The sequence below is a fragment of the Fringilla coelebs genome (genome assembly GCF_963513975.1).
Source record: "Fringilla coelebs genome assembly, chromosome: 1".
Lineage (NCBI taxonomy): Eukaryota > Metazoa > Chordata > Aves > Passeriformes > Fringillidae > Fringilla > Fringilla coelebs.
The window spans coordinates 79,353,566-79,369,046 of NC_140028.1; the positions used below are offsets into that span (position 1 = coordinate 79,353,566).

The window sequence follows — 15,481 nt, forward strand, 5'->3', positions numbered from 1 at the left end:
TGATATTAGACACAAAGAATACAGAATTCATGGCCTGCATGGAAAACCAAAGCAGCAACTGTGCTGAATCAGCTCTGAATGGGTAAAAGGTCCTTCTAGCCAGGGGGACATCATGACCCACCGACTTACAGAACTCAATGGCTCAAAAGAAAGGAAAGTCTTTAAAGGCAACTGGGAGTGCTCACTTAGGTCTTTCATTTAAAGTGTGGGACATATCTGAGCAAAAATATCATCAGATAATTTGGACATTGGGAATCATCCCCTTAAGCAGCTGGGTTAAGTATGCCCTCAGTATGCCCTACTCAAGTGACTTAACCTCTCTTTTCCTCTGAGCAAACAACACTTTAAAGAAACTTACACACACAGACATCTGTCCAAGGCTGTGAAGCCACAGTCTTTGAACAAATATATCTGGCTTCAAATTCGGGCACACACCAACTGTGGCCCTCTTAGTCATCACTAAAAATTTGTGGACACTACAAAGCCTTTGCATTTTTCAAGAGTTGCAAATTGCATTCTGTGTCATCCAGAAACACCCAGTGTCTTGTAGGGGTACATCCAGAACAATAGTTAACAAACAATTAATTATTTATGAGGATAAAACCTTAGTATTCAGTCTGGTTAGCTCTTTGCCACCAGCACCTTCAGCTGCTGTTTCCTGAAGCAAGAAATCAGAGCCTCCAGCATACACTGAGGTTTCCAAAGGAATAATCCTTTTGCAAACAGAAAATATCAACCCTCGGCACACTTAACAATTTGGAGTAAGTGATGAATCTCAGCAGTTACAGTCATAAACTTCCGCTAAGCTGAGACTCAGCAGACTTTGAGAATGAACTTTTCCCAGAGTCACTGAGAATCAATCAGCCTTCAGGACAATCCTATAGGAAGCTTTTGATGTCTCTGGTGTTATGGGAAAATAATATTACACTCTGACACTGTTGATCTGTTCTTAAATTTCTAGGAGGCCACACATGTACCCCCAAAAGCAATCTTTCATATGCTTGAAATGAATTGGTGCCTTAAATAACCCTCTTCACATTCAATATTTTAAGCCTTGCTGAGAAAGAAATAAATTTCTAAATGTTCTTGTTTCTCAAATGTCAATTCCATCACACTGCAGTATCTTCACTAAGGTTTTTGAAGATAGACGGCTGTGAATAACTTGGGCTTTGCTTCCAGTGGAATTATACCAAAACCACCTCACACTGAAACTGTTAAAGGACTAGCTGCCCTCTTTCACCTTGACAGATCACTATTCATTTATTCAGTTTGCAGAATATCGTCCATCCCTTTCCATTCTTTTTTATTGATCTCTGTCATGAGAATCTGCTCTAGCTGAAAATTCAACCTCTACAGAACTTCAGTGACACGGAGCTGATTAGCTGATTACAGTCACCTGAAAGAAAAGGCATTTTATATCTCTCAGTCAGATCTTCACTCCAAATATTAAGCCTGCCCATTAGCACTTGCAACTCAAAACCCTACTCTTCAGTCTCTCATAGCTGCAAAGGTCTTCAAAAAGAAAAAAAAACCAAAACAACTATGGTAGAAATCCTCTTCAGAAATCAAAATGCAGAGATTTTTAAAAGGGTTTGGTAAGTCTTCACCTTACCACTACAAGAATATCACTTCATTGGGGCTTTTTATTCTATATGTCACACCTGATGATGAATCCTTTGAAATCAAAACATGGTATTTTGTGTTACCCTCTTCACACCAGTACTTTTGGTAGCTGACACTTCACTGCTTTATGTCTTTCTGACTGTTATGTGGTACATCATCCACAGTGTCAATAGACAGTTACTGAAACTGTAACTGCTGCTCTTGAAAATGTGTCATGCACACACAGCTTGCTAAGACTTTCCCTCAGAATCATGTCTGGGTTGGGATTCTCGAAGTGAAAGGAACTAAGTGAGGTTGACATGTTCTGCTCTTTACACCATCAAAGGTAATGACTACACTTACAAGCAGGTGAAAGTGAATACTGCCAGGATAATCCTTTCTGGTAACAGTTCTAATATGACACACACACAAATGTTACATACATTTATGTGCAAATAAATGATAAATTATCCCTTGAGATACTAAAAGGCACTGCAGTGTTACTAAGAACTTCAGCCTCTCAAAGTGCTGAAATATTTGTGTCAGTTGATTGTTTATGTAATAAAACTACTGCATTGGAAATTGCTAGAAAAGTCAATATCTATCTCAGAAAGCTAAGTTGGGAGAATATCTGCAAAAATAAACAATTTACAAGATCTGTTGAGCTAATCAAGAGGGGAAATGAACTTTAATATGGATAAAGAATTTATTTGCAAATTTATTTTTGAATGACCCTGTACAAAGATATTGTTGGTACATTGTGGTGCTTCCTTTAGGTGACAACTACTAGAAAATAAAGTTTTGTTTTAAAAGCTTTTTTTTTTTCCTCGATATACTCAAAGTAAATTGAAGTTTTTTAGAACAGGTTTGAAAATGAATCATATTTTATGATTTCAGCATTTAATCTGAAAAACAATAAATGGGCCCTGAAACTATATACTAAGAAAAGAAATAAAAATTATTAATCAACTTTACATAATATTAATAAAGTGATTTTCTGACATGAGGTTTACACTTCTTTTAGAACATTCCTGCATTGTTTAGCTGCAACTGGGAGGACCACTTTTACTCAGATTTTCTTCTAGTAAGAAATTTCTTCTAAATTTCTTCAGATTTTCTTCTTTCTTTTATAAAGACACCTCAAAGACAAATAGTATAATACATATAGAAAGAGAGAGAGGGAGAGGTTTGTTTTTCCACATGGCTCTTCTTTATGACTTCAGCCTTTAGTAGAAATACAGCTGGAATCATTATTTGAGGTTCTGCATATACAAAAATCACATAATTTTGATATCTGTTCTAAGGATGCTCTGTATTACATGAATAAAAGGATACCATCCTCTTTCTTGTGATAATAATAAATACTGATCTGAAGAAACATGGGAATGTCTATAACCAGCCAAAATGTACTCTGCCACAATTTTGCACAGATTAAAGAAGGCATGCTTCAGTTGTTACGGGATTTTGTATCCCAATAATTCAGTGAACCCCATTTCCATCATATTATTGTAATTGAACATTCTCAAGACAATCCAAACTGTAAATAAATGAGTGCATAAACTGCATTGTGAATTGTAGACACTTGTTTCATATTCACCAGTTATTAGGTTTCCCTGACAGATATTTAGATGCAGGTTATGAAACAAGAAAAATGCTAACAGTCATGAGATCAGAAAGCAAAAGATGTATACCATAAATCCAGATGAATCAGCTTTGGAAGTTCGGCTGATTCGGCCACTGGCATTGCACAAAAATTCTCTCATAGTCCTTGGCCATGAATCATTGAGTTCTCTTATTAACTCCCAAAATTTCCAAACACACTGCAGACTAGTGGCATTTCATGTCACCCACCAGTTGCTATGGAACACGAAAGAACACAGGCACACACCGCTGTTTTCAAGGTGAAGAGCAAAAAGGGGAAGTTTATTTTCTGACTCCAACATTTATAGTTTTCTAAAAGTGACAGTGGATTGGAGGATTGGTGACAGTGCCACCTCTCCAATGACACTGGACAAACCAACAGTCCATCAAAGTTCTCTTCTTCCATAAAAGAATGCAAAACAATGTGCTGTTTACAGAAAATGTGTGAGAAAGTTCTCTAAAAGAATGTCAACATCAGAAGGCTCAGAAAATCTTAAAAAATCAGGGCAACACCCACCTATCAAAATAATTTTGCCTCTGGATAAAATCAGGTAAAAGGAAACATCCAGAGATGTTTTGAGTAGGAGCTGAGATGGCCATTGGAAAGGTAAGTGCAAAAGCAAGAGAAAGGAGATAGACACTACAAAAATCTATACAGAAAAATGTTCATCAGTAATTCTTTATTTACCTAATCATTTGAGATTTTGGACTATCGGACTAAAGCATTATTAATGTAACAATCTGTCATGGTTTGACCCTGGCGCAATGCCAGTGCCCCCATGAAAATCTTCCTCCCTGGTATCTATGTGAGATGTGATCAGAAATAGAGCAAAGCAGGCTCCAACTTAAGAATAAAAAAGGGAAAACTTTATTAAACTACAACTCTACATAAAGAGAAACACGCAGAATTTGGAATGAAAACCTTACATGTCTCATCCCTCCTCCTCCCCCCGCCAGATTTCCCAAACGTCCACCCTTCAGATGATCCACTCTCAGTCCATCACCATCTTTTAGATAATCAATTCTCAAATCATCAAGGAGAACAGAGTCTCTCTTGCACCATAGGCTTCCCCTGGAAACACAGTTGAAACCTCTTGTATTTCCCAGTCACACGTGGCACCACCCGGAGATCATCTGCCAGTGTGATATCTTCCTTGCATGTACAGTATTCTCACCACTGCGCATGGACCAGAGCTGCTTCTAGGGTTTTCCTTTTCAAGGATGCTTTGCCCAGTTCCAAAAAAGGTACAGTCCCTCATTTTTGGGACACATGTCCCCCCCAAATTTCACCCCCTGGGGCCGAGGGGTCTCGAGAACAGAGATCCTCTTCTTCTTCCCAGAGGGCACCACCACCACCCTCCTCACCCATCGTCTCTGTCCACGTACTCCATCACACCACTGCACTTTCTTGGCTCCAAGTCACTGCCTCCCCCTAAATGCAGTCTCTGTGTCACAGGAAAAAGTGGTTCCATCCATGGCTATACAAGAAAAGTCCAGCCAAAGGCCACTCCATCACCTCCTCCCACCTAGGATTCTTCTCAACTCTTCTAACATCTTCCACTTGCACAGACTTTCATCACACTTGCCCATTTCCTGTTATTTCATCTATATCTCTCTTCTCATTTAACTCCAGGAGGAATCAGCATTTGTAAGGTTCCCATAATCCAAAAAAGGGTTAAAAGCTCAGCCTGTGCAGAACTCCCATGGCTGTCCTGCCGGGCACCTTCTCCCCGCACTCCCCCCTTCTCCTTCCCGGCTGGCTGTGCTATCAAATCTCAAGGCGGCACAGGCACAGACACCAGCCCTGTCTCTCACTCTCTCTCTCCCCTCCAGGGGGAGGCTGCCCGATGTCTCTCTGGGTTCCTCCACCCTTCCATCCTGCAGGGCCTTCTCCTCCCTTCTCTGTCCAGGCCCCCAGCCCTACCTGACTCCGGCCCCGTGGCTTCCCCTCCCTCACCCAGCCCAGAGCCAGGCAGGGGAGCTCCAAGCTCTTTCATGGACCGGAACCAAGAGAGTTTTCCCCTGCGAGTTCTCAGCTTTTAACCCCCTGTGTTCTCAGAGGCATATCCATATCCTCAGTGGCTACACCAGGTGCCAATATTCAAATCTGAGCACCTATTGGTTTGACCACAGCATCCCAAAAAAACCTAGTTCCTCTCAAACCACGACACAATCAATTTTTAATTCCACATATAATTATATCTCTTTCCATTAGCTTTCTTTGTGTAAAACTCTCTGAACATGATAGGACACTCTTCATTTTACATGTGTTTTCAACCCTTTTCCCAAACTTGTCACAAAATTACTATTGGGCAATTTTATATACTGTTTAATTTTAAATTTGCTTTTGAAAATTAACAGCTCTTTTATTATAAGCAGAACAAACTAGATGAAAGGGCTGTCTTAACAGCTCATCAAGTTTCTTCTCAGTGATGTACTCTTAATCCGTCATTTTACTTATCTTTACTTATCACTTCACTTTTGCAAACTTCTTTTCTCTCAGCCAAAGTAGTTCAATGTTTATCAGCAGCTTTTCTAATGGAGGTGAGTTAGTCTAAAAAATATTAACCCTTTCCTCTCTTAAGAGTTTTCCTTCAATTATTTATGATTCGAAGAAACATTTTAAGTAACACCACTCCCTCTTCATGATTTTAAATCATAAATATTAACAAATAATACAATAGGAAAAAAATAATCAGTATGCTTCTGAAGGTCCTTAAATATGAAGTTCTGGGTGACCTGGAAAGCTATTTATTTCCTAGAATTGTTGTAAGCAATATACTTTCAAGATAAAAATGAAGTGTTTTGATACAGTTACCCTTCTTATTTTGTGGGCAAGGTCAATTTTCATAAGCTATCTGCCTGACCCAGACTGAGGAACTGGCCTGTTTGCTTCAGAGCACTTGGGAGTCATGACTTTACACTTGAGAACTGGATGAAATAAGTATAGGGACTATTTACAAGACTCTCAACATGCTTTGGAAATGGCTGCAGTATTTAAATGCTAGTGCTAATATTACAGACTCAAGGCAACAAATAAAAAGTGGCTTACTCATTCATAAGCTTGCGCTCCTAAATTTTTACTTAGTGTTTAAATGTCATAAGTTTTAATAAGCATTTCCTTTCACAAATCCTCCAGTGTCCTGAATTCTTCCAAGAAATGTTTTATAATATAATGCTCCCATACACCAATACCTGCTGGGGCCCAGCTGGCTGGACAGCAGTTTTGCAGAGTGACCTTGGGGTCCTTTTGAGCAGCAAGCTGACCAGCAGCCAGAAATGTGCCCTTTCAGCAAAGGTCATCAGCACCCTGGGCTCCATTTGGAAGAGATCACCTGGGGATCAAGAGAGATGATCCTTCCTTTCTCCTCTGCCTCGGTGAGATACATCTGCACTTCCGTGTCAAGGTCTGGGCTCCCAATATGAAGGGAGGCACAGAATTACCAGAGTGGAGTCCAGGAAATAGCCAGAAAGTTGAGCAGGGAATTAGGGCATTTTTCATATGAGGAGAGCTAAGACTGTTCAGCCTGGAGAAGGCTCAGCACAGACCTTATTAATGTATATAAATACTTGTTGGGAAGAAGTGAGGGAGACGGGCCCAGTTTCTTTTCAGTGATGCTCAGTGGCAAGAGACAATAGGCACAATGTGATATACAAGAAATTCCCTTTAAATACAGGAACAAATCTTTTACTGAGTGGATGGTCAAACACTTCAATAGTTCATCCAGTGAGATTGTGGATTCTCTGCATTTGGAGCTATTTAAAATCTGACAGGACATAGTCGTGAGGAAAATCAAGCTTACCCTGCTTTAAGCATGGGGTTTGGACTAGTTGATTTCCAAACATGCCTTAAAATCTTAGCTGCCCTGTGATTCAATGATTCTCAAAAAGTCAGTATTTCACTGTGGATTTTTTCAAGTTCAAAATGATGTAAATACTGAAAATCTGCTTTATAGAAAAATTAATTTCTTTGTTTAGAACCAGCCATGTTGTACCCATTACTGCTGACACTAAATTTCATTTTGAAGAAAATTACCACTTTGAATTAACATCTTGTACCTGCTTGAATGGTATTGTGGCATTATACATTATATATTTTTCAATAAATTATTTGGGAAAACCTAAACATCAAGAGAAAATTATTTAAAGGACGCTTCCAGTGTCAGTTATGTATTGACACTCTAGTAAGCTACACAGTCACATGTGTCAGTCTGCTGTCTTCTATTGAAGTTCACTTCCTAACCACATGATTTCTATCACATGGTTTGCAAATAAACTTTACTCCCTGCAGTTAACTGATTTTCAGGGAGAGATAAAAAGGAAGAATACTTTTTCTTCAAAATAGGTTGCATTCATCAAACGTGAGCATAGAAAAAAAATGCAATATCTTGTATGAAACATGAAATATTCAGAGAAAGAATTGGAAAATTATTTTATAATGATTTATATAATATGATGTTTTGATAATGAAGACATACTGAGTGGGCTGCTGGTAGGTATGATGTCCTTAAACAAACAAATCTGTCAAAAATATTTTCATTTGTTTCCTTCAAGTAATTCTCAGTAGCTCTAACTAGCAACATTAAGTTAGTGATTCTATTAGGAGAAACAGTATATCTGTTTCTTGGAAATCTGCTTCTTACACATTAGAATAAAACAGAGAAGGTAAGACTGTGGAAAGATAATAACACTTGAAAATTATACGGAGAACCTTATGAGAAACCTACCTTGCCTACATACTGATAATCAGATCCTGTGTATTCCTCTAAAAGAAAAAACTGGTTCCACATCCAGCCTCGCTTCTGGCGGTGAATTGCTTTCCCATCATTCCCTAAAGCACGTCCTCCAAAGCTTCTGGGTCTGAGATCAGGAGTCCTTCTGAAGAGCATTTCTGTATGGCAGGGATGTGGCAGCCACATCCAGAGCAGCAGAAGTAATAGGACTTGCTGTATTGTCATAGTTCTCCACTGCTGATGCCCTTCAAGCCTGTCGGCAGTAGAGCGTAAAGTTTTGTTTTTCTTGGCTTGTTTTTTTATGTATCTAGTTTCTGATGCAGCCAAGCAGCTTCCAGTAGCTCATCTCTGAACTGTATACAGTAACCAAATCCTGAAACTAAACAGAGAAGAGACAATGTAAGTTGAAATGCATTCACTCAGTGTCCAACATCACTGCTACTGTACCCTTCATATACAAAATACAGTGACATAGAAAGCAATCTGGTCAGAAGTAGAAAGGTCATCCATATGGGGGAACACTGAATATATCAGGTAGCTGTAGTAAGAATACTTCCTTAAAAAAAGTAAGAGTGCCATTAAAAATATTTCCAATTTAGAAACTTCTAAGAGTGTTCTTTATTTAGACTGGTGGATAAATATTGCTGAAACTTACACATTAAATACTGCTGCCTTGGCTTCAAATGTTTTCCACCCAATTTCATTTACAAGAATTTCAGTGTTTTATTAATCTTAGTATCAAGAGACATGAAACTCTAACACAAAGTAGTTTTAGAAATTACAAATGGTAAAACACCAGTTCTCCAGGGTATTTTAAATGGTAAAAGGAAATATCATATGCATCAGAAGAGCTACAACGTGATACGAAGCAAACTTTTAAACAGAAAAATTTCTTGACATGGTCTTGCAATATGGAGTGATGCGAGCTTAGCCTTAAAATGTAGGAAAAAATTTTAAAAATATGACAGCCTGTTTTCCAAGTATCCTGAAATACTGAATTTAATCTCGTTATGGGAAATTATACAGCAGGGAGAGGGCAAGCCTCTCTCAACTCACCCTTTTTTTGTCTCCACTTTTGTTTTTTCACTTTGCTTTATTTTATTTCTTCCTTCATCTAGCAGAACCATGAGATGTTATTTCAGCAAGAGAAATTCAGTCAAGTTCACTTTACTTCTATACCCTTTTTTTGGTTTTGTTTTGTTTTGCTATTCTTCCTAGTATACCCATAAGAAACAATGATGGTTGTTGCATTTCCTTGAATATTCTTCCACATGTGGCAAAAAACTCAAATAGTAATAAGCTTGGGTTGATTTTTCTCCTCTTTGCTGATTTTAATAGGTAAGTAATGTGTTCTTCTTTCAATAACTTTACACTGTGTTTCACTATTCTTAAATGTTTTTATTTTTTTAAGAAGATGTAAACATTTCAGAAATTCTTTCTGTATTTCAATTTGATATTGATGTGTATCAAGCTATTTCCAGTAAGCCTGTGTTGATTAAAGGAGCTTATAATAAAATGTCAGGTTTTTTAAAGTGGGTACACTATGAAATATAGTGACATAGTTTAAAAACTATGTGTCTGTGGGCACTGTGTGTCTGTTAATAACTGAACAGATACTTTTCAGGAACCAGTTACTGTCTTCAAGTCATATTTACTCAGGAGAACATAGTCCCCTCTCTCCCAGCATTTGGAAGTCCAAACAACTTCTCAAAGCCACTGCTATTAAGGATTTTGGCCCCAACCCTGTTCTCAGTAACTCACAGGTACCCATTTCCATTGGTCAAAACAAACACCAAATTATGTATCATTTCAATTACCTCTTTTCCCTTTCTTGTAAAGTTTTGACATTTACCTCATTTGTGAACTTTGATCAACACACAGAACAATCTGTTTTAATATAAGCTAATGATCAATATGCTACATATGCTGAATTATATCAGCATGTACAAGCTGGAGATGTGGTCCTCCAACTTGGAAATTATTTATCACAACTCATATTTGTGTTCTTTTAAGATAAAGCTGAGAGAAGAGGGCAAAGATTTAATCTCCAGTAATTAGAAATATCTCTTCTCAAAGACCACAAGAAATTCAAAGTTGAAATTCTATCTCTCAATTTCCCTAGCATTTTGAAAACTATTTCCCTAAAATTTTGAAAACTATTGTTTTTTTTTTCTAAAGGGTACATAGAATTTTCTTCTCTTGCTCTCTTTTCTTGTGTGTGTGTGTGTGTGTGTGTGTGTATGGGGGGGGAGTGATTCCTTTCTTTTTTCCCCTTTTTTCACTTTCTTGTTGCCCTCAGTATATATATTCCATTATCCACACATTATTATTTGATGTAGAAGTGTTGTTAAATGCCTCTTGGGAAATAATGCTTCAATATTAGGGGTTGTTATTGAATTTCCTTCTTGTTAAATTAGGTCAGCAGAATGAAAGCTCAGATGAAATTTGTTAAACTCACAAAAGTAGCTAATGTACTTGGCAAGCACAGCTGCTTAATGGATGTACATACCAGCAAGGACTTTTCTCTCCTTTGAGAGTCCTGTTGGAGTTCAGCTTCCTGCATTAAATGTGATGAGTTTGATAGTAGTCTACTCTAAAGTAATAACATTTACCTTTAAAAATGAGCTAGCAAAAAAAGAAAAAACAGACTAAACTAATAAAAAGCATTGTATAAAGGAAAAATTTGAAGACAATTAGATGAAGGAAACCTTTTAATCCATAACTACAGAAAGTAAACAGAAATCTGAGTTCTGTATTAGATTGCATATCTGGATTCTGTGCTGGAAGAGTGAATGGAGGAAGAACCATTTTCCATCTGTTTGCTTTTTTGGTGTTTAGGGTTTTTTGGTGGTTTTATTTGTTGCTTGTTGTTTGTGTGGCTGGTTTTGTTTCTTTTTAATTCCCTAGAAAGCAAGTTGGAAAACTCAAACTTTTGAAAAAAAGTTTTTATCTTAGCGGAGGGTTGGAGAACTCAGAAGAATTTAAATAGCTCTGCTGGCTCAAAGTATTTATTTTAAAAGAATTTAAAGAGTTTAAAATAGCTTTAAATAGTTTTAAATTAAACTGTTTCCCCAATCTTTCTCATCAAATCTCTCTTTACCTATTTTTACAGAAGATCACTTCTTGAATTTTTGTTGCAATAGAAAAGAAACACAGAGGAAAAAATGAAATATTTTAAAAATCTATCACATATGTCTAATTTCTGTGTAATATCTTCCTGTGTAATTCCCATATTTTTGTGTTATATCCTTCTAAATTACATTAAAATTGTTGCAGAAGGACATTGTGCCCAACTGTGCTCTTGTTTATACAGGTTTGTGAAATCGAATAATTTCTAATGAGTTTTCTTGGAACAATTTCTAGTATGCAAGACATGGATCAATCATCACTGAAGCTGTTAAATCACCATTAGCTTTTAGGTAACAGTTTTAAAACCATTAGGCAGTACTTTCCACAGGTTGATCAGTTCTGTAGCTCTCAGAACTTAGAAGAAAATGTTTTAACGATGCTCAAAATGTATTCACATGTGATTTTCAACTTCTACAAAATTTGAAAAATACTATATATTGCTTCTCATTCATGCAAACCTTCCCTCCAATACTAAAGCATACTTCATGCCATTTGAAACTCGTAGGATTTAACATCTGTATAAGATGGGCCATAAATGCTTTTAACTGATGCATGTGTCAAAGTTCCACTTACTGGTTCAGGAGACAGAACTTTTACACTAGATATTTTATTTCTATATCAAGTTATGTCCTCTTTTTGTCTGTTTTTTGGCATTCATATATAGTTGCTTTTGGAATTCAGCAGAACCAAATTTAAAATAGAAAATTTAATACAGATCAAAAGACTGTGGTTTTTAATTTTTTTTCTAATAGAGAAATTTTAGCAAATTTCTCTTGTGAGGAGCAAATTTGAACAACAAAAATTTTACTTGAGATACCTACGATTTAAGAACTTTGTTCTGTATTTGACCTTGGTCAAACTTGAACTGAATTTTAATTATGTGACATTTCAAAAAGCTTGTTTAAGGAAAGATATTTATGCAATGCTGGTCCTGTTTTCTCAATTTCTCTTTCAGCTGGGAGCTATTCACAGCTCTAATCTTGTCTTTCAATCCTTTTTGCTATGTTTGTACAAAAGAAAGAAATTTTTGGAACTGAAGATGCTTTCTGAAAAATTAGATTAAATTGTGTTGGAATCTCATGAGGAGAATAATATTTAATTTTATTACACTGGAAGCAAGCAGAGCATATTTTGTTCTTGTTTTGTTCTTACTCTGCAGAGCTGATGCCAACAGTGCTATTCTTATATACAGCCACAGTGAGAAACTTTTCTTACTTTCTGTCTTACTTCTCCAAATTTCTGGACTCTCCAGCCACTGATAGAGAGTTACCAACAGTCTCCAGATCTTCTATCATAGTTCCTCCAGCCTTCAGCCTACTGTCAAAGTTCCTATGGCCATCAGCCATGAGCCATAATTCCTACCATTTTGGTTCTTCCTTGAATCAGGCAACTTGCTAAGGTGCTGTATTTCATTAGAATTCTGGCTCCTGGCTTAGGGTGTCAGAAATAAAATTCAAACCTCTGGCTAGAATTTGAAGAAATAGGGACTATTTAAAAAGCTAATAAAAGTAGAAGAAACAGGACAGCTAAGTGCAGAAAAAGATGTATTTTCACTGAGCCTCACAAGAGCCTCCAGCTCAGGTAATTTAGTTGTGTTCATTTATTTGCCATCCCTATCAAAATCAGAAATTCTAATTCTTTAGAGCATAGTGCAATGAAGCAAGTACTTTAAAAAGACAGCTTTGCAAGAGCCTGTAACTCAAAACACAGCAAATCTTTTTCTCTGTATGTGTAACCCATTGGTGTAAGATATCCCTTAAGGGAAAAGAAGACTATACATTTTTATAAAGAATTTTAAGAGTATTTGAAACAGACAAATTAGGTCAGTCAAATGATCAATTCGTAATGGATTCTAATCTATCATTCCTTGTATTATAGATTTATGTTCATTACTTTATGTATTATATCCAAATGAAGTCAACTGAAGTCATTCATAATTTAATTGCTTGATTCTGAACTAAGAAGATAATTGGTAAATTGTCAATAAGCTGCTTATTTCATAGCTTGTAGCAGAACCCTTGCACACACAGTGACCACACTTCAAGTTATTAAATTATAATAGGAATTTGCAAAGTAGTCAGTTATACCTTTTGAACCTTAAAATTCGGTCTTCTTTATGAAGTCCTGCAACTATTAATCTGCTTAGGAATTTCAATTGAATATACATAGTTCAGTGCTAAACTAAAAAAGAAAACCCAACTAACATTTCAGGGATGAGATATTATAATTTTTAATACTAATAATATTTCCTAATCATTAAAACAATTTCATTCAAAGGAGTGTTTTGGGGAGAAAGGTACTGAAAAACAAGCAGAGAAAACAAAGGAAAAGGAAATATTAAACTTTACAACTTTTGCTAGAGAAGTTGATTTTTTGGGCTACAGGAGATTATATATAAGCGTACCTTATTTTAAGTATATTTATGTACTAAATATTCTAACTGTTAAAAAAAAACAACAACAAGTAAACATGCACTATACTACAGTCAAAGTGATTAGGGATGCAATCTGTGTTCCACTGGTAGTTCAGTAATTGGATATCCACAGCTATAGTTAAGTGAACAGAAATCCAAAACATGGAAAATATAACTCCAAGCTGATGTTAAACTGAAGAGGAAAAAGGTATTGAAACCCACTCCTCCCAATTTCCCTGCTGTGAAGAACACAGTCCTCCACCCTCTAAAAATCTCTGGATGCCTCTCCAAAACTTCTCCCTTGTCTTCTTACAGAAGAGGGAAACCTTTAGGCTTAAAACAGAGTGGGACATTCAAACGGGTGAGCAGAAGACCAGAGAAAAGGCAGAAGATATTAGTATGTTGTTTTTCATAACAATTTTGACTGTTTATTAATGAGGATTTTTTGTGTTAATTAGATTATCTGGATAGCTAACAATAATCTCTTAGCTCTCTACATACAGTGAATATACCTTTTCTGACAGTAAGACTTTGAGAGTGCCACACTATTACAGCAGTTTTCTACACAGATAGTTAAATTTACCGCTGTCGCCAAAGTTTTGTGGGAGAAGTTATACATGCAGCAGTGACTAAGCGGTGGGTGACTTGTGAACATGCAAACATTACTTGAATTTTTATAATTTCTGTAAATTGTGAGGTACCCACAGCATTTCATTACATGTGGCACTCTGCTCTCCATTCTAGAAGACTGTTTCTTATCTGATTGTATATACTGAGTTAAAGTTCCACAGGGTAGCTACCCAGTACTCTTCTGCATGATAAGGATAAGCAATTATAGAGTTAATTTAGTAAATTTATAGAGTGTATAAGCCCTCCCTGCTGAATTAAAGAAAAAAAATCAAAGTATTAAAAAAAAATAACTACACTATCTGAAATTTGCAGGATGTAGCAAAAAAGTGGAAAGATCATAATAGGTTGCACAGCATAACAATAACCTACTGTGTTGAGTTGACACAGGCAGGCAGCCAGAACAACCACAAACCCATGTCTGAAATGAAAAGAGTAAAATCATTTTGTTACTCACTAAGCAGAGGATCCTGAAGCAACACTGGGCAGAGACAGCCAAGAGGGAATGCAGGCACCATCAGGCTCAGTCAACCCTGATGGACAGTGGCCCTGCTGTTTGCACACATTTGTCAAGGGCCTGTGTGCATGTAGTTTACCACCATGCTCTGATCTCCTCTGTGGCTTTCATGATCTTTGCTTTTTTGATCTCTCCCAAAGCAGGGAGCTCACGGTCTGTGAGACTGCCTCCAAATCTCTCAGAACACTGACATCATCAGCAGTAGGTGCAATAGATGAGGTTTCCTGCATTGTTATTCTCCAGGCCTTGGCATTCCCAGATGCAAGGTCACCTGAGAGATTCTACCATCCATTCTTCTGCTTTTAACCCTGTCCTCCCAACAACAACCTAGGCACAGTTCTGGAGAAAATAATGCAGAAGTATAATAGTTCTGAACAATCTCCATATAGTGGATTTTTAATCAATTATCTTAAAAAAGAAAAAAAAAAGAAAAAGAAAACTGGAAAGAAGATATGTGGACAGGAATATTATTTTTAAGAAGTATGAAATAGTCCTTCCTCTCTACTCAGCCTCATTTTAAATTCAGCATTCAGTTTTGGGCACACATCTAATTATTTATAACATGTAAATTATAAACATTTAGGAAAAGAAAAAATTATTTTTAAGGAAAGAACTACACCTAGTTACCCAGTCTACAGAAAGAAAACAAAAGGAAAAAAGGGCTATGGTTGTAGTTTTTAGAACCACTCCTTGAAATTAAGAAATTATTTTCAATGCACACCACAGATAGTCCAAGCAATTTACTTCCTTCACATGCATGGTGATTTAGGTTAAGTGTTAACTAAAGCTTCCTAAATATTTGCAGGCATAGTTGGCAGC

The 15,481-nt window shown here is 36.7% G+C and overlaps 1 protein-coding gene across 1 annotated transcript in view; it reads right to left on the minus strand.

Moving 5' to 3' along the window:
* CDH10 (cadherin 10) overlaps positions 1-8,201 on the minus strand; it is a gene marked incomplete at both ends in the record, with an annotated part of 55,731 nt that extends 47,530 nt beyond the window's left edge. Inside the window, one exon of the mRNA XM_084223381.1 lies at positions 7,971-8,201. Within this exon, the coding sequence (XP_084079507.1) occupies positions 7,971-8,201 (231 nt within the window). The remainder of the gene's footprint in view (positions 1-7,970) is intronic.
* Positions 8,202-15,481: the final 7,280 nt, after the last annotated feature.